This window comes from Labeo rohita, chromosome 19, assembly GCF_022985175.1.
Source record: "Labeo rohita strain BAU-BD-2019 chromosome 19, IGBB_LRoh.1.0, whole genome shotgun sequence".
Taxonomy (NCBI): Eukaryota; Metazoa; Chordata; class Actinopteri; order Cypriniformes; family Cyprinidae; genus Labeo; species Labeo rohita.
The window spans coordinates 8,648,283-8,669,223 of record NC_066887.1 but is presented as its reverse complement, the minus strand read 5'-3'; the positions used below and the strand labels follow the sequence as shown (position 1 = coordinate 8,669,223).

At 37.5% G+C, this 20,941-nt stretch overlaps 2 protein-coding genes across 2 annotated transcripts; one reads left to right on the top strand and one right to left on the bottom strand.

Annotated features, from left to right (window-relative positions):
• Window positions 1–2,881: 2,881 nt before the first annotated feature.
• On the bottom strand, window positions 2,882–6,075 carry med10 (mediator complex subunit 10). Its single transcript, XM_051136023.1, has 4 exons — window positions 5,807–6,075; window positions 5,553–5,636; window positions 5,170–5,272; window positions 2,882–3,256 (listed from the first exon to the last, which is right to left on the bottom strand). The coding sequence occupies exons 1-4, from the start codon at window positions 5,926–5,928 to the stop codon at window positions 3,161–3,163; spliced, it is 405 nt and encodes a 134-aa protein (XP_050991980.1). The 5' UTR covers window positions 5,929–6,075; the 3' UTR covers window positions 2,882–3,160.
• A 1,275-nt stretch (window positions 6,076–7,350) lies between these two features.
• Window positions 7,351–20,887, top strand: ube2ql1 (ubiquitin-conjugating enzyme E2Q family-like 1). Its single transcript, XM_051136018.1, has 2 exons — window positions 7,351–8,431; window positions 16,289–20,887. The coding sequence occupies exons 1-2, from the start codon at window positions 7,721–7,723 to the stop codon at window positions 16,418–16,420; spliced, it is 843 nt and encodes a 280-aa protein (XP_050991975.1). The 5' UTR covers window positions 7,351–7,720; the 3' UTR covers window positions 16,421–20,887.
• The last annotated feature ends 54 nt before the right edge of the window (window positions 20,888–20,941 follow it).

The window sequence follows — 20,941 nt, the reverse complement described above, 5'->3', positions numbered from 1 at the left end:
ACCCAACAACATACTTTTCTGGTGATTCATGATTTTTACCTGGAAGACAATAAATATGAAAGAAACCGACACTGAAAGACACCTCACATCAAAATATAATCACTAATATATTAAATATAATAATATTAACATTACTATATTACAAACATATTATATAGAAATAGTAGAAGTACATTTAATACTACAATTTACTGCTGTTAAATGTCATTTGTTGAAACTGATATTTTTTCTCAGAGAAGTTTTTCTTAATGATACAATGGCAGTAAATCATAGTACATTTTGTATCGACAGAATAACAGAATGATAGAATAACAGAATGATAGAATGACAGAATGATAGATAGAAAGAATGAGAAAGAAAAACAAAAGAATGAAAAAAGAAAGAATGACAGTGATCAAAAGGACAAATGACAGGACAATAGATAGAATGATAGAACGATAGAAAAGAATGATAGAATAGAATGATAGAACAACAGATAAATGGAACGAACGATAGAACGGACAATAGATAGATAGATAGATAGACAGATATAGAACGACAGAACGGATAGACAGATGGACAGACAAATAGAACGATAGAACGATAGAACGATAGATAGATAGATAGATAGATAGATAGATAGATAGATAACGACAGAAATATAGATAGATGGATGGATGGATGGATGGACAGATGGACAGATAAACCGACAGATGGATGGACAGACAGATAGATGGACGGACGAACGAATGGAAGGATAGATAGACAAATGATAGATATATAGATAGATATAGAACGACAGAATGATAGATAGAACGATAGATAGAACAATAGATAGATAGATAGATAGATAACAACAGAACTATAGATAGACGGATGGATGGATGGATGGACGGACAGATGGACAGATGGATGGACGAACAGACAGACAGATGGACAGATGGACGGACGGAAGGATAAATAGACAGATAGATAGATAGAGCGATAGATAGATAACGACAGAAATATAGATAGATGGATGGATGGATGGGATGGATGGATGGATGGACAGATGGACAGATAAACGGACAGATGGATGGACAGACAGATAGATGACGGATGAACGAATGGAAGGATAGATAGACAAATGATAGACAGATGAAAGATAGATATATAGATAGAACGATAGATAGACAGATAGATAGATAGATAGATAGATAGATAGATAGATAGATAGATAGATAGATAGATAGATGTAGACAGTAATCAAAAGGACAAATGACAGATTGATAGACAGAATGATAGAATGATATAGAATGACAGAACTATAGACAGATGGATGGATGGATGGACAGACGGACAGACAGAAAGATAGAAGGACAGAAGGACAGATAGATAGATAGATAGATAGATAGATAGATAGATAGATAGATAGATAGATAGATAGATAGACAGACAAAAAAGACAGTAATCAAAAGGACAAATGACAGAACGATAGATGGATGGATGGATGGATGGATGGATGGATGGATGGATGGACAGACGGACAGACAGAACGATAGATAGAATGATATAACGATAGATATAACGATAGATAGACAGAACGACAGATGGATGGATAGATGATAGATAGATAGATGGATAGATAGATGGATAGATATTTCATTAGGATCGAGTCTGCATCACTGATTCTCAGTGAGAAGAGGTGGAAGAGGTGTTTGGTGAAATGAAGGTCATACTATAGAAATACCATGATTCATCTCATGAGTCACAAGATGAGTTCACTATTCGCCCACAAAAACATCAAGGCTCTGAACAAAGCCTGCAGGATGCCATGCATGAGAAAACATGCACACCACCGCTTAAACACGTACCTGAGAAAGCAAAAAGGAAATTGTGTTCATTGTAAGTATCTCTTTGTGTACCACTTCAACATCTCTCCTCCTACTACAGCCTTTCTGTTTGGCTGCTTACAAAAGATGAGCTCTAAGAAAGCGGGCGGCTCAGAAATTGAATAAGTATTGGAGAATTAAGAGAGACGATTCTCTTCTTTGATGATCTTGTTCCGCACATGTTTTTTTACCAAGCTATCTCTCTGCCTATTTTGTGTCTACCGGAAGCAATATGAACATGTTCTTGACTCACTACGTAACCTGACTAATACACCTAGAAGAAAACTGGACTGCAAAATACAAAATGTTTTTCAAAGACAAAAATTGCACTTTCACAAAATTAAACATCATGCAACAACAACGTAGCAGACTACAGCTGCAATGTGGCATACTATGTCTGTCATTGCATTCTAAACTTCCCATAGTTTTTTTTTTTTTTTAACAGGCAGTGCAATATGCAGTACACTAGTATTCCAAACCAAACTTTGGCTAAAAGTCTTGTAAGATTCCTTCTGTGAAGAGAAATTACTAATAATACAGCAGATGTTCAAAGTTTGACCAGTCTTAAATGACTTAAAGCCTCACAAAAGATTACAAAACCCCCCAATGACTGGACAAAAGACATTTCAGACACAAATATTAAAAATCTCTAGTCTTTCTTACCCAAGTAAAAAGCCTTACTTTTGCTAATGACCTATCTTTCACAGTTCAGAAAGACATTCATGAAGAACGCCTCATGAGTTTATAATCCTTAAATTGTCATCTAGGGTAAAGTCTCATTGTCAGTTTTAAGTTCATCTGCAGGCCTCATCTTGAATAATTTCATGTGGTTAAAAGAGGGCACTTACGAATCAATTCCATCACCACGGCACCAGACAAATAGTGTGAGATTACAAGGCAGGGCGAAAGAGGGCATGGCAGGAAGTACCTTAGGGCCACTACAGCCAATGCAACCAAAAAACACCAGAGAAAGGCTGTATAAACAACTTACTGACACTTTACACATTAATATCAGAAACAGAGACTGGTGGTTGTCATTACACAAAATAATCATTTATTCAACAGAAAAAATAAAAATTATGCTGCGAAAATTACAATGCATGAGGACAAAAGCTTTGCACTGTTTCAAGGATGTCCCAAAATATCCCTCAGTTGTCAATCCATAATCTTATGAATTACAAAGGCAAATACAAAGATGAAAAAGCTGTAAAAAGTTGCATATTTGACTGATGATTTGAACCATAAAAAACATGTTATATTAATATCAACATATGTACATCTTGTGTTTGAAGTGTTATGGCACTGGTAACTCATGAAGGAGGGTCATCTCCATGAATGGCCTTATATTTAGCCATTTCTTCAGGAAAAACCTTCCCCAGCTCAGAAATGAGAAGGCTTTTGAATTTCTGGAGAAAAAAAAAGAAACCGCAAAAATGTTTGATTTGTTTGTGTTATTCACAACATACCAGGAAATCATCCATCCACAACAGAAATGTATAAAGCAATAGAGCCTTCTTTAATACACACACATATTATTAGATTTCCAAGGAAATAGTCTATTTTTAATTCACAAGCTCTGTGGCAGTGGTGTATCTTTATTCCGATATCACTAAAAAAAAGAACATGAAAAGAAGGCCTGTTTAGGTCAAGAATTATTATAGTCATATAATAATGAAACTATTGAGTGTGTTCATGATGCGTCATCCGGCGGCCATATGGCCACTGAACCGAACAAAATTTGTTTATTTTGTTGATTATTGCTGCTGAAAATGATCAATTATTGTCATGCTTTGGGCTGTGCTAATCAGCCGGACCAGGAAAAACATTTAGAGTACTAAAGACTGCCAAAAGTTATAACAGTGCAAAAAAACTGTCTGAGGAACAAAAGGCGTTTGTGGTTGACCAAACTGAACCAGGAATTTCAGAGCAAGAATCTTGACAACATCTGTGTTTCTTCTTATCATTTCCGGTCAGGTAGGCGAAATATTAGGCTGATATCTTAATTAATACTGCTCATACGTATCTTTACCACCTATTAACTTTAGTTTGTCAAAATATTGCAGCCTTATCTGCTTACTAACACCAGTTTCACACTGCACGCGTAAGCAGCGCGTGTGCAGCACGTAAGCAGAGAAGAAGCAGCGTGCATTCACACCGCCAGTGTTTGCAGCGCGCACCTGAACCGCGTATTTTGTACAGACCTCGCTATATGGTTAGTTGCCATTGCCTTATTTCCATGTAATTGAGGTCAAGAAGCTTATTTTATTGCTAATTTTTTTTTTAAACTTAGGTTTCATCTGTGTTTTTGTTGACTTTGTTTTGCATGTAGTAAGAGTTGACAGAAGAAGGGCAATCGCGCTATATATGTTATTAACTACGATGAGACGAGCATCGTCCATGATGGTCTTCTTGGCAGTTGCACTCTGAAAACTACCCGCCTGTGACACGTGCGTTTGTTTACAAGTGACATCATGATACCTGTTCTTATGGCAACATGTAGTTGTAATAATAAATATAGGCTATATATATATAGGCTAATATAATAATTACAATTAATCAGTAACGTCAGAAAAAAAAACAGTATAAATTAATTAAACTTGTTTTGGAAGTTCAGGAAAAAAAATATTTTTTATCTTGTTAATTACATAATACTGTGTTTACAACACGGTAGATATCATCAATGTACTTTTTGGGGTAAAACAGCTACTTTTTCCTGTGTATTTCAGCCATAATCAATACATTGCCACTGAAAGTGAGCGTAAGCGGCGCAGCAAAAATAGACTCGGGGCCGAAACGATCGCTGCACTGACGCTTCTGCTCTGCTTCCTGCTACGCGCTGCCGCACCGCCACTGCGGGCGGTGTGAATGCTCTCATTCGTTAACATGGGCGCCGAAAAAAATACGCGCTGCTTACGACCTGCTTACGCGTGCAGTGTGAAACCGGCGTAAGTCCTTTTCTATTTGACTTAGCAGCTTCCACACAATTTTTCAGTGGTTTAGACAGCATAAAATATCAGAACAACATATTCAGTAATACATTAATCATGCAATCAATGCTATTGTTTACATCAGAGTATCGCCAATATGGCCACGCATCCGGGTAACTGACCAAATCGTGACATAAGTGCAAACTCTCTATAAGCAGGACGGGTAGAATCTTACCCAATTTTATATATATATATATATATATATATATATATATATATATATATATATATATATATAAAATGTCTATTTGTAACAAATAATCTGCTAGCACTCCCAAATGGTAATGATGGTAAAACTGTAGTCCGAATACAAACGCTAAACCAATACTTACAGTCAAGGTGTCAATCTTTCCTTTGACCTGCTCATTTTTAGCCAAAGCTCTTTCTAAGCACTCCTTGGTGTAGAGTTGAGGGTTACGACCCTGATCAATATATCTGTGCAAAACATCAATAATCAATAATAGCAATTTATGTTTTTACACAGATGTGACATCTCACATTTCTTGAATGTAACAATTAAATTGGTACTTAGAATCTAAACAGAGTCTAAATGAGAGTAAAAGGAGGGTAATTTGATATAGAACACGAAACGTTTTCTAAACGTTTGTCATGTGACTACCGTGAGTGGACAAAATCCATTTACATTAATTATTCAAGATGTTTGTGCAGCTAGAAATATTTATTACGCATCTCTGTTATGTAATGTATTACTCACTCGAACACTTCCAAGGGTACGTTGATATCATGAAGCTGCTGTCGGCATTTCTCAATGTCCTGCAGTCCTGTGATCATAAAGTTCCTGAGGAAATAAACAACCTCGTCATTTCTCAGGCTTCACTCGTGACTGAACGAGGCTAAACTACGTATAACAAGCCAAGAAAGCCTAAAGTTCAAAATCGCCATTATTTTCTGGATATTGTTTGTTTAAACCAACAGATTCGTGTTAAAACGAGCAGAACTACAACTCACAGTTTCTGATTGAGTCCTGTTTGACTGCTCGGCTGGAAATCGCTGACAATAATTCCAAGCTGTCGTATGTTTTCGACGAATTTCTCGAGATGTTCTTCGAGATTATCAAACTTCTCGGCCATGACGTGCTGTATTTAGCATAAATATAAGTGTACGCTTGATTTAATCGGGGTAAAAGTATAAAATCATTAACAAAAGACAGACATCTGTTCACGCAACGCAGCTTCCATGACAGCAAACTGCTTTCCGGCTGCGTTTCATCCAATGGCGTGCGAGAATGGACTGTTACCCTGGTAACGTTATCCTTCGTTGTGCTGTAAAGCGTTTCGAATTGCTGCAAAGGCACTGTTGGAAAACGTTCCTGTGGGATAATTTGGATTGCTCTGAAACGATTTCATCGATCAGTTTGGCTATATTACATTAAAATATAATTCAAAGTAACATATAATGCATTGGCTGATGGCTAGTAACATGGTTCGTTCAAACACAAACGATTTTATACTGTTATATTATAATATTTATTTCATATTCATGTGAACTCACCTTTTTCAGTACGAGGTTTAAGAGAAGTGGGTGTATTGATCGTATTCATTGCCATCTGAGAAGCTCGATCCCCTTCCCCCCAAACATTAGGGCAAAGACTCATTATTTATTTATTGTTTTTTATTAATGCCGACGGCATCTGACATATTATGTTACAGCGAATATAGAAAAAAAAACATAGAGAGACAAACAAATGATACCAAATATTGTTTCTGGGATTTTTCCTGATCGACAAAGATGTAAAGCAAGGATCGAAACTAACTAAAATACAAGAGGAGTGGAGTTTTACACTGAAATTACATGTACACTACCAGTCAAAAGTTGTTTTTAAAATATTTTAAAGAAGTCTCTTCTGCTCATAACAACAACAACGACAATAATAATAATAAATGTTTTTGAGCAGCAAATCAGAATATTACAATGATTTCTGAAGGATGTGACTGGAGTAATGATGCTGAAAATTCAGCTTTGAAATCACAGCAATAAATGTTTTAATATATTCAAATAGACATCGGTTATTTTAAATAAAAATATTTAACATTTTTACTGTTTTTTCTCAAATAAATGCAGGCTCGGTGAGCAGAAGAGACTACTTTAAAAACATAAAAAAAAAAAAAACTTTTGACTGGTAGTGTATGTAAAAAAAAAAAAAAAAAAATATATATATAAAAAAAAAAAAATATATATATATATATATATATATATACACACATATATATATATATATATATATATATATATATATATATATATATGATAAACAAATGGACAATATGCCAAATTTGCAATTTCTTATAACAGGGTAAAAGTTGTAATCACATTAAACACTAATAACTAATCGTTAATACAGATTTAGAGCGAAGCGTTATTTATTTTATCCACCAGTATTTAGACAAGCCCCGCCTCCTAGGGCAGGATTGGCTAGTGTGAGCTCCTCACAGCCACCGCCGGCCTGTGATTGGACAGTGTAGATGTCAATCACATAGCTGTGGCAACTCCAGCAAACAGTGATCAGGTCAAGGGAGGGACTTGTCGGAATACTGGTGTGAAGAAAAAATAACTCGTGCTGGACCCTTGATTACTCATTCCGTCCAGGTACAGCGGAAGCCAACCGACCTGAGGTGCTCCGCTCCGCTATTCCTGTGTGCGCGCGCCAGATTATCGGTTGATCTCGAGCAGCGTTATTATCGTGCCTCTTTTGCAGCAGCAGCCGCCGCGTCTGTGCCTCACAGGGAATTACAGGAGTGGGAATGCGTATTAAATGAGCGCTCTTGTGTTTCAGTGCACTCGCGCGGGGAAATGATGCATTGAGGACGGGCGTTTTATCTTGCGAGCTCCATTACACCCACCTCAAAAGGCGAAGCATCACAAATGGCGACTCTCTTGCGAAAAATTGGGCTCATTCGTCTGCACGACCGAGACACGGAGGACCCAAAGCATCACCACCACCAGGGCTCACTGAAAGGGACTAAAGGCAACCAGAAAAACAACAACACGAAGCACTGCAACACCAGCAACGAGACCAACAACATCCTCAGCACGCCCGAAATCAAAGCCAGGCGCTTCGACGTGTCCGGCAAGGACAAGCCAGCCGTCAAGCAGGACAAACCGAGCAAGGACACGAAGGAGAAGCAGCAAACGGCAGGCAGCAAAGCGACGAGCGGCTCCGTTATGCCCCCGCCGGCGGCCAACCGACAGCACTGCACCCAGGTGCGGACGCGGAGGCTGATGAAGGAGCTGCAGGAGATCCGGCGGCTCGGCGACAACTTCATCACGGTGGAGCTGGCGGACGATAACCTCTTTGACTGGAATGTCAAGCTGCACCAGGTGGACAAGGACTCCGCGCTCTGGCAGGACATGAAGGAGACCAACACCGAGTTCATACTGCTGAATGTCACCTTCCCCGACAATTTCCCCTTCTCCCCGCCGTTCATGCGCGTCCTGACGCCGCGGCTGGAGAACGGATACGTGCTGGACGGCGGCGCGATCTGCATGGAGTTATTAACGCCCCGCGGCTGGTCGAGCGCGTACACCGTCGAGGCCGTGATGAGGCAGTTCGCTGCCAGTCTGGTCAAAGGACAGGTGAGGATGGGTTGTTGCCCGTAGCGGCATTGATTTCTTCACATCTCATCATGTTTCTTGACGCCATCCTCCATTTTGGCATCGGCGCACAGGTGAAAACATGCAACATCCATTCAGCGCGGCTCCATATGATAGTGTCTGTTACATATATTGCGTGTGAGTGTAATTACATGGTAATGAAACATACTCATTTTCATGTCGTCCCAGATGCGTCTGATTTCCACACATAAGCAGATGCCACAGTCTCCATTCGCTTTCGTTGCATTTTTTTTTTTCCCATATAATGAAAGTAAATGGTGGCTGAGGATGTTTTTGCGTCTCATGGAAGAAAACGCCACACGGGTTTGAATGACTTGAGGTAGAATGGTCTTTTTTTACATCTTAGGCAAAGGACACTTGGTCTCAAGAACCATTTGTGACCCTGGACCACAAAACCAGTGGTAAGGTTCAGTTTTTATTGAACTGAGATTTATACATCATTATAAATAAGCTTTTCATTGATGTGTGGTTTGTTAGGATAGAACAATATTTGGCTGGGATACAGCTATTTTAAAATCAGAAATCTGAGGGTGCAAAAAAAAAAAGAAAGAAAAATCTAAATATTAAAAAAAAAAAAAAAAAAAAAAACACCTTAAAATTGTGAAAATGATGTTCTTAGTGATGGATATTAAGTTTTAATATATTTACGGTAGAAAATTGGACCACAAAACCAGTCATGAAGGTCATTTTTTTAATAAATTGAGAGAAAGCTCAAAGCTTTCCATTGATGTAGGATTTGTTAGGATAGGATAACATTTGGCCGAGATACAACTATTTGAAAATCTGGAATTTGAAGGTGCAAAGAAAAAAAAAATCGAAATATTGAAAAAATAGCCATTCTTAGCTATGGATATTAAGTTTTAATATATTTACGGTAGAAAATTGGACCACAAATCCAGTCATAAATGTCATTTTTTAATAAAATTGAGACGTATACATCATCTGAAAGCTTTTCATTGATGTATGGTTCGTTAGGATAGGACAACATTTGGCCGAGATACAACTATTTGAAAATCTGTAATCTGAGGGTGCAAAAAAATCGAAATATTAAGAAAGTCGCCTTTAAAGTTGTCCAAATGAAGTTCTTAGCAAATCAGAAATTAAGTTTGATATATTTATGATAAGAAATGTACTAAATATCTTCATGGAACATGATCTTACTTAATATCCTAATGATTTTTGGCATACAAGAAAAATCATTTTGACCCATACAATGTGTTTTTGGCTATTGCTACAAATATACCTGTGCTACTTAAGACTGGTTTTGTGGTCCATGTTACATTTGGTCCTATATAGGATTGGCTGTATGGTTCTTTGGAGAATATGGACGTATTGGCTTCATCCATTAACAGAGCAAAGCAAAGCTTTCTGGGGTTTATTGAGGCACTAGTACATATGTGGTTATCATAGAAAGATTATGATAATTCACTGTAGCAACCTAAAAAAAGGGTCTCTTATGTCATCAGGCTTTAACAGGACTTTTATTTTTAGGACTGTTGGGTAACCAAAGTCAGCGTTTCATGACCAGACATTTCATTATTTTTTCTTTTGTTTTCTAGGGTATTTCCTACTACATTTCAAACGTTATACCTCAAAATGAAGGTACTTTTTATATAGGTTCTTCAATCTGTTACCATATCGTCCTAAAAAGCCTTTTTCTGAAGCCATTTTGCACCAAAAATGATCCTGCTATTGTTACGATCATAATCTGGTGCTATTTCGAATAATTTTTTCTTAGGAACGTACTGCAGCCTGGATCTTAACTAGTAATGTGATTATATGGGCTCCATTGATAGATCACATCGGTCATTAGAAAGTCCCATTCTAAGGATGAATGCAAAGACCAACGTGGGTCATGGAAATGGATGAGAATCCATAATGAAGCTAGGGACCGGCCATTAACCCTGTGCTGTAAATCTGAGAGGGAAGACCTGTTCATCTACGCTTACTTCAACCTGTCAAGAGCTCTTAAATGCCAAATTCATGATGAGCCTGAGGCAGCAGTGACTAGATAACCATTTTTCCCCAAATGACCCAAAGCACTCAAGGGTAATTACCATTTTAGCTGCTGCTGACACAACAGAACCCCAATTAACATGCAGCTATTGTATTATAAAGGAAACGACGGGCCATATTTTGGCTTTTGCTGCAGAGCATTCATAGTTTATCACTTTTGGATTTAATACTTAAATCATTTTTACTGCTTTACCAATTTGTGTTTAAAAGGCTTGATTCACTTCTAACCTGAGGACATGGATGTGCTTTGACAGTTATTAAAATTAAAATACTGAAGGCTAATTATTGTTTAAATTCTGCTTTGGTTTAGCGAGATTTTTCTACATTCCAAAGACTTGCTGTTTTTTAAGTAAAAAAAAAAAAAAATCAGTTACAGCACAAAATAACATTAAAAAAAGGAAAATTTTATATATATATATATATATATATATATATATATATATATATATATATATGTGTGTGTGTGTGTGTGTGTGTGTGTGTGTGTGTGTGTTCCCATTGCTTTAGACTAGAATATGCATTGACCAATAGGATAAGGGTTTAAAATGAAGAAAAAAAAAATCCCATATGTGACCCTGGACCACAAAACTAGTCGTAAGTAGCACGAGTATATTTGCAGCAATAGGCAAAAATACATTGTATGGGTCAAAATGATTGATTTTTTTTTTTTTCATGCCAAAAATCATTAGGATATTACATAAAGATCATGTTCCATGAAGATATTTAGTAAATTTCCTATCATAATTATATTAAAGCTTAATTTTTGATTAGTAATATGCATTGCTAAAAACTTCATTTGGACAACTTTAAAGGTGATTTTCCTCAATATTTAGATTTTTTTTTTGCATCCTCAGATTCCAAATTTTCAAACAGTTATACCTCGGCCAAATATTGTCCTATCCTAAAAAAACATACATCAATGGAAAACAGATGATCAGAAGCTATTCCTGTTCTGCCTTGTTGAATCACAGACAACTTCCTTTCAGCCATAAGACAGTAAACGGCATCAAACAAGTGTACGCTTCATGTGATGCTATGAGCAAAGAGCAACAGTGTTTACCCTTATCTGGCACATGTCGGTTACATAATCCCTACCGTCTGTGTTGTCCCAGAACGCACAGAGGCCGAGCGCGACCATTGACTGATCTCCATTCATAGGATTACCCATCAGGCACTTCACATGGGCACTGCGTTGCGCTCGATACGCACCAAACCAAAATAGCGCAGGGAGACGTCGGTGATGCCGTTAGCATGCTGCAGGGAAAACGCTGATGCGAATAACCTGGATTAACATCGACGCTGTTCCCTCCCTAGCGCCCTCCTCCTCCGTCGCCTCTCAAGCGTAAGGGAAGCGATTTCCAAGAGAGACCGTAAACACAATAAAGCTTAATTAAGGCTCCAATGGTTCCTTTTAATCCAAAAATCACAGGCTTTTCTGAGGGGATAGGGCAGCCTCTTCTCGATTGAGCTCATGTGGTTACTTCTGGGCCATTAGAGCTCATCCTGACTGATAGAGCCTGAGGGAAGAGCTGTCTATTTCCGTCTCACTGTCCCTGCTGTCTTACATCAGCACTGGCGCTAGACTGACCTCAGTCCTGGGGCATCCGAAAGCACATCCTTTTTGCTCATTTAGTGGATGCTGGGTCTGTGAGATTGTTTCTCTCGTACGTAGCCTGAAGTGGCATATTCGTGTGGTTGTGCACTGCATGCAGAACCTGATCCTTCTGCTGGTCTTAAAGGAGAAGTTCAGGCCAAATTAAAATGTAGTCAATCACTCTTAAAAATAAATGTGTTTTTTGCGCAGTTATGCCATAAAATAACCATTTTTGGTTCCTTAAAGAACCTTTCAGTGAACAGTTAGTCAAAGAACCAGGTTTTCCTAGAGTGAAGAACATTTAAAAAATTTTTAAAGAACTTTTGTGCAGTGAAAAGGTTCCACAGATGTTCTAAATGGAACCAGGCAGTTTTGAAGTTTTTAAAGGGATAGTTCACCTAAAAATGAAGATTCTGCTATTAATTACTCACCCCCATGTCAAAAGGTCAGAAAGCTATCGGATTTCATCAGACGCATCTTAACTTGTTTTCTGAAGATGAACAAAGGTCTTACAGGTTTGAAACAACGTGAGGGTGAGTAATTAATGACAGAGTTTTCCTTTTTGGGTGAGTTAACACTTCAAGAAAATTCGGTCATTGGTCATCCATGAATCACAAAATGAGATTTTAGAGCATCTTGGTCTTCCAGTTTTGTTGGAAAGAACATTCATTCTTATTTTGTGTTTTGCTGAAGAAAGAAAAGATGTGAATTATTCTACTAAAGATGCTCTACTTGTGAAACAATTTAAAATTCCTATTTGGTCATAATTTTAAATATGACATTTGTTCCACCCATGAACAGAATTATAAATTTGTCTCACTATCACACTTAGGCTTGTTTAAAATGCCTGTCCACTATTAAATCATTTGTTAGGTCATGCCTGGTTGTTGGCTGGCATTTTTGAGCATGCCAGATGAAAAAAAAAAAAGTTTTGCCTGTCCTTAACACACTGGCAGAACAGGCTTCAGGGGTTGATGAGTCAGAGAGTTGCCTTTTTTAAATACCCTTTTTCTTTGCTATGCAAGTATGGGCAACTAGAATTTTATATTACAAAGTATATGAACACCGATTTGTAACTTAGTCTTTCCTGATCAAGTTTCCTGATCATAATCAACATTGAAACCAAAATGGACTCTTTTAAATTTTTAATACATGTTGTGCATGATTTGTGCACAATTATTTGCCTTTGTAATCTTTAACAAAAATTAATACTTCATTTTACCCATTTTTCATGTTCTAATCAATTCCCAATTGATTATAAGTCTTGTTCTATTTCTTTTTCATCTGATTTTTTCAATAGAAAATATTTCAGAAAACCAATGTGAAATGGGTTCCTATGTTTATAAAGAATAATTAAAAACAGCAGGATTGTTTTTAATCTTTAAGGGCAAAGGGAATCCCTCTTCTTTGCATGTGCAGCATTAAAATCTACTTTTTTTATACTTTTTATACTGAAATGGTTACTTGAGTGGGCGAACTTCATATTATAACAGCTGGATGTGGGATGCTGCTATTCTGGATGCACCGTTGCATCATTTCTATTCCCATTATCCTTTAGCAATGATCAAAATGGCTGAACCTGGTGTTAAAATGCTCTTGAAGCTTGTTTAAATAATTCAGCCTGAGGTTTTATCAAGCACAGCCTCTTGATTTACTGTGTCTTCAAAGCTCAGAGCAGTCGCCTTTGAAATTGAAAATTGGAAAACCTCTGAAAATGGAGCACCAGGACCATTTAATCACACCACAAGCCGTCATTCACACATCTGCATGTCAGTTACATAATATATGAAAAGACTCACAAAAACTGGTAAATAAATCTGGTGTCAGACTCCTCCCCTACACACTTTCCCTCAACTTTGATTTCATATTTAGAGGTTGATTTTGACAGTCTTGTCTCTTGTGATATAAGCTTCTTGAATTTTTTATAGTAAACCTCAGATGGCCTTTTTTTATTTAATCACATAAAACAATCATAATGGCTTACTTATAGTAGTTTGCACATTAAACTGGCGTAGAAAGGATTTTAATATAATGAAATTACATTTCACCCTTAAATCATTAGGCCTAAATTATATTTGGAAATTAAATGATGCATCCAGCAGGACATGTCACAGTACATTAAAATCATGTATAATTTCCCATTTGGACAAACAATCCACAAACAGCCCTTTGTTTAAGTCAAGTATATGCTAAAGAATGAGGCTTTTCTGCTTCCCAGCTCTTAAAATATAACAAATGTTTAAGATTGCAAAAAAAAATTATTTTATGCCAAAAATCATTAGGATATTAAGTAAAGATCATGTTCCATTAAGATATTTTGTAAATTTCCTACCGTAAATATATCAAAACAGAATTTTTAATTAGTAATATGCATTGCTAAGAACTTCATTTGGACAGTTTCCTCTGGTGATTTTCTCAATATTTAGATTTTTTTGCACCATCAGATTCCAGATTTTCAAATAGTTGTATCTCTGCCAAATATTGTCATATCCTAACAAACCATACATCAATGGAAAAAAAAAATAAATAAAAGCTTTCAAAAAATTGACCCTTATGACTGGTTTTGTGGTCCAGGGTCACATATATAAGTGCCTCAAAAATATTTCAATGATTTACTAATGCTATTTAATAATATTCATCAACATTAATGTCAAATTCAGCAAAATAATTGCTAAATATTTTTTATTTTATATTATATTATTAATAATAATAATTCATATCAGCATATACAGTGGCATGCGAAAGTTTGGGAACCCTTTGTGGAATCTGTGAAAATGTGAATAATATTAACAAAATAAGAGAAATCATACAAAATGCATGTTATTTTTTATTTAGTACTGTCCTGAGTGAGATATTTTACATAAAAGATGTTTACATATAGTCCACAAGACCAAAAAAATAGCTGAAATTATTAAAATAACCTCCTTCAAAAGTTTGGGAACCCTTGGTTCTTAATACTGTGTGTGGTTACCTGGATAATCTGCAGCTGTTTTTTTTTTGTTTGTTTGTTTGTTTGTTTGCTTGTTTGTGATGGTTGTTCATGAACAGTTAAACTGAGCACTGTTCTTTAGAAAAATCCACCAGGTCCTGCAGATTCTTCAGTTTTTCAGAATCTTTTGCATATTTGAACCCTTTCCAGCAGTGACTGTATGATTTTAAGATCCATCTTTTCACACTGAGTACAATTGAGGGACTCAAACACAACTATTAAAAAAGGTTCAAACATTCACTGATGCTCCAGAAGGAAACACGATGCATTAAGAGCCGGAGGGTAAAAACCTTTTAAATTTGAAGATCAAGGTCAGTTGAACTTAATTTGTCTTCCAGGAAACACGTAAGTATTTTCTGTTGCTTCCGAAGAAAAGTACTAAATGGGAAAAAAAAGAGATTGCAACAAAATAAGAAAATTTGAACATCCTATTCAAAAGTTTTCACCCCCCGCTTCATAATGCAAATATGCAAAAGATGCAGGAAAACTGAAGAATCTGCAGGACCTGGAGGATTTTTCTGAAGAACAGTACTACGTTTAACTGTTCAGAACACACAAGGGACTCATGAACAACCATCACAAAACAAAAAAACAGTCGTAGATCATCCAGGTAACCACAATATTAAGAACCAAGGGTTCCCAAACTTTTGAAGGGGGTTATTTTAATAATTTCAGCTATTTTTTTTTTTGTCCTGTGGACAATATGTAAACATCTTTTATGTAAAATATCTTACACAGGACAGTACTAAATAAAAAAATAACACACATTTTGTATGACCTCTCTCGTTTTGTTAAAGCGATTCACATTTTCAGATTCTAGAAGGGGTTCCCAAACTTTTGGATAAAACTGTAACACTGATGAATATATAACAAATACACACACACACACACACAAATGCATATATATATGTAACAATGTTGCTGAAATGGACATTACAATTGATGAATATATGCTGTTTGATGTTCAGGTACATTATTTATTGTGTATTTATAATATAATACATTTGTTATGTGTTCAGCAATATGCTATACACTGATATGCACTAATTAAATATTAAAATTAATTTTTCTTTTTACTATTTACCGGTTATTTTTACCATCTCTCCGTCCCATTTCCATTATTCATTTCAAAGGTTATTAAATTCATTATAGTGTCTTTCACTAGTGTTTTTGACACCTGTAAATCTTCACTGTTCCAAACGTTGTGTTTTCTCTTCAGGGTCGTATCTGCAGGAAAGCAGGCAAGTCTAAGAAGGCCTTTAGTCGCAAGGAAGCCGAGGCGACCTTCAAGAGCCTTGTCAAGACCCACGAGAAGTACGGTTGGGTGTCCCCTCCCGTGTCCGACGGCTGATGTCAGCATCTTCGACGGCGATCCCGACATGGCTTTTTTCAGTTGGGTTTTCTTCTTTTTCATCATCAAACTTAACTACGAAAAAAAACAAGCTAGCGCATCATATCTTACACATGAACGTGGCACATTCACCATCACTCCGTCCCTCACTCTTTTCCATCGAGGTGCCATGGACCGAACACTCGCTGCGACATCACAATTACTCATGAGTGGGCGTCACCGCAGCTACATACAGCTATGGACTCTGGATACGATTGAGGCTCCAAGCAAAGTTAAATGTGCACCATTCCTATATCCTTGTCTATATGTCTGTGTTGCCTCTGTCTATATTTTCCCCCATCCATCCCTCTTTCCTTTTATAGCTGACAATGCATTGCACTGAACAGCATCAGAATTGCCCCCATTTACATGCAAATGACTTTGTTAACACTTAATAGATAAGCAGATCATTACACTACATTTGAGGTTCCGTTTCTCTGGTTTCCTCCTCATTGGCTGTGCTGTTTTTCACGGTTGGATGCAACATGATGATTGTAATTTATGTAGAGCTGTGCTCTTTCTATTCCTCCGTACGCGTGGCAAAATTTAGACATCACTGTGTTGCGTAGATGGTCATTGATTTCCAATGGAGAATAAATACTCTAGGGCTTTGTTCAGACAGGCAGCAAATATCGGATTTTTTTGCGACTTAGATTCCGAACGTCCATATGTGCATTGAAATCCAACATTTTAAGATCTAAATCAATCATTTTGTGACTCGAGTAGTGAACAAGTGCACAAATCAGCAGTTTTGGACACAGTATATGCATGAATGCGTAAAAATGCCTCTTGTGAGTCCAGCACCGCCACGAGATGCCATGATAGACAGTGAGCAGAGGCAAAATTCCCAGTTTTCCATCCTGTCTTTCCACACTGACAGCTGCTCTCAGTTGTCATATGAGAAAGTCTGGCATCGTGCTGACGCTTGCATCACTACAGTGGTAACCGAAGTAGATACATCGGATATCGACTACACAGTCTGAACAAATGCATCACTTAAAAAACGATTGGATTGATGTGCGGTGTGAACAAAGCCTTCATTGCTTATGCAGAGGTCTAAGATTAAAAAAAATGTGAAGCACCTCTGTTGGTCATTCTATTATTTGTTTTCGGAGAAGACCAAAAGCTCTTAATTCTAATGATTTAGATACCAGATGGCATTAACGAATGTCAGCGTCCCAATGGGATCTTAGTATTGGCGGGAGAGAGGCGCATGTGACAGACATGGTGATGTTTGCACATGAGATGTTGAGCGGTTGTCTCCATGGAGCACCGAGCGACAGGACTACAGCACCAACATTAGACTAATACCGTAACTTGGCACCGTCACATGCCGACGCCCCAAACACGATCAAACATTAATTGTGCTGATTCGCTTGTACTATTTCGGCTCATCGATCGATACGCTCGTAGTTGTGGGCCTGATTCCTCCACCTTGCACTGACTCTGCATCACTGTGCTGTGTACTTGATCAATACTAGACTAGAACAACAGGACAAAATGGCCGACGGCCCAGGATGTAAGAGTGGAAACGTCGCTCTTGAATCGTGTCGGCTTCAAACCTGGACTGTGGTGGCTGGTGCCGCCACTGTTGACGAGAGCCAGATGAAGAAGGACAGAGAGAGAGAGAGACGCTGAGGGGGCGACTCCTTTGTTCTGAAACCTTGAGGAATGAGGGCGTCTCGTTTAGTTGCCTGATTGATGCTCAGAGAGAGAGCCGCAGCTCGACGCCTTGATGTTTATTGACTTCTCCTTCAAATGTCAGCGTGAATCCAGAACGCCTCAGACTGCATCTTGTGAGTGATGAGATGTAGAAGAGCTCTGTTTATTTTAGACCCCACCCTACCCATGGCGCTCTCCACACCGTGTGTGAAATACAAACAACATGATAGCCGAATAGAGGCGACACTTTGGGCATTTAAAAAAAATAATTGTCATTTTCTTACCTTTGTGTCAATTAAAACCAATATGGCGTTAGATCTGTGGTGAAACACAAATTAAGAAATGCTGAAGGGTGTATTAGATGCTCTTTTCCAGAACATTATTGATTTCTTCTGAGGACATACAACAAGGAAGGACCAAAAATTAAGATAATAAGTAAAAAGTCATGCTCTTCACTGTCTGCTTTGATCCAAATGTGGTGCATTTAAACTCCACAAGTCATATTTGATGTAGAGGTGGAATGATAAATCGATTCGTGGAATGATTCTGTGATTAGTTTTTTAACAGCAGATGGCGTAAGGCTGCACGATTAATCGAAAGCGATTGTCATGCGCATTTTGTCAGTAAAGCTGGTTGTGTAATCAGTGGTAAATCTCCAGGAGGTGCTTTCAGATGGAGCAGCATTTACTACACAGAGCCGTAGTTCACTGACAAGCTACGCTATATCGCATGCACTATCGCAGACGATTTAATCATGCGATTATGAAATCAGAAAAAAACGTTCGCGATAATGACAGCTGTTTGCGTAGCTTCTTAGGGAACTATGGCTCTGTGAAAATTAAAATAAGAAGAATTCAGATACATTGCTGTAGTCATGTGTTTATAAGTCACGTTAGATCAATGAAAGCAGTTAAATCTTATGTTTATTCACCTGCAGTGACAGGCAGTTTCTGGGTTTCTTCTTCAGGCATATTTGGGTTTTCCGCACGAGAGCTCCCTCTGGCCTTCGGATGGAGATTTACTGCTGATTACACAACCATGCTTCACTGAAAGATAGGCATGACAATTGCAGCTTTTGATGAATTCATTTCGATTTATTGTGCAGCCGGAAGATGGCGCTCTAATCTAGTTTTAATCGCACACTCAAATGCTCACGAAGAGCGTTTGTGCGTTTAACTGAGTAATGTAAGTGGTTAAATGTACTTGCACCTCAGATGCATTCGGAAAAATACAGAATCTATCAACGAATCGATTTATTGTTCCACCCCAGTGCCATCAAAGTCATTGACATGGTCAATCCTTATTGATTTTAAAGTATGAATATGTAGAAATGCATATGGGAAGATAACACAAGATCCCACCTTTTTATAGGATTTTGGATTTTGTTGGCCACTCAATGTTATCATCAGAAGTAGGGATGCACGATTAACCGAGATTTCCATTGTGCATTTTGTCAGTAAAGCAGGTTCTGTAATCTGCTTTCAGATGGAGCAGCATTTACTACACAAAGCCATAGTTCACTGATAGGTCACGCAAAAAACATTGCAGACAATATTATTGCACAAATGTGAAATCGAAAGAAATCATTTGCGATAATGACAGCTGTTTGCGTAGCTTCTCAGTGAACTAGTGGCTCTGTGTAGTACATCTGAAACTATATGAAAATACCACATTTAATAACGTTTTTACTCCAAACTCACTCCATAACGTCAATCGAGTGTTTGAAATAAATCCTTCTGTGAGATGATGTGGCTTCTTACACAGAATAAGGCACACAACATATTTCATAGTATAGATTTATAGTAAAGATACAGTATAGATTTACTGCTGATCACAGAACCGTGCTTCACTGAAAGAAACGCATGACAATTGCAGATTCTGCTTAATTGTGATTGCGATTTCGTTTCAATTTATCGTACAGCCCTATTTGGAAGTGTAAAACATTGCGCATGTGACACTTGACCAATATAATGATGCTTTTGTGGTGCATTTTGTCATTTTGGAGCTTGATAGAATCATTCCCTATCAGTATTAATTATATGGAAAAGAGCAGCAGTTACATTCTTCAGAATATCTTCTTTTTTGTTTTCTAGAAGAAAGTCAGTCATACATGTTTGGGTGCATAAACTATGACTGATTTTTCATTTTTGGGTGAAATATTCACTTAAAATGATGCCTCAAGGTTGGAAAAGTCAAATGTCCTTGTTGTGAGATGCGTTTCATGATATTTTGAGGATAGTCTTCTCCAGACATGGAAACAGCATGTGCCAAAAGCTTAATGTACATTGTCATCATTTCCTTGTGTGTTTTCTTGTGTGTAACTGCTGCGCTCTCGGTAGATTTCAAATGTCACACAAGACGCTGCTAATTATTATGGCATTTGAACAAAAGAAAAAAGAAAAAAAAATGATGAAGACACTGATGTATAAATGATAAAAGCAGAAATGCTGATGCCCTGAAGGCAGATGGAGGGGAAACAACACCGTTGATTCGTTACTGGTATTTATTTCTGTCTAGTAGCTTTTTGTGTTATTGATATTAAAGGTTATCCAATACAATGAATGGTGAATGTGCAGCGCTTCAAAAGGCAATCCAGTGGCAAGCACTATTTTGCTGTATAGAGTGATCGTTTTATCCTGTCATCGAAATGAAATACACGCTGATCACCGGAGAACCTGTAGTTTGTGTTCGCATCACTGCAGCGATTGTAAAATTATCGTTGATTTCTGTGTCTGGTCGCAGATGGTATCTCTTATCACTACTGAAGTGCATTTGGTCTTCTCCAGACTCTGTTTGGACATTATTGAAAAGTGGTCGTGT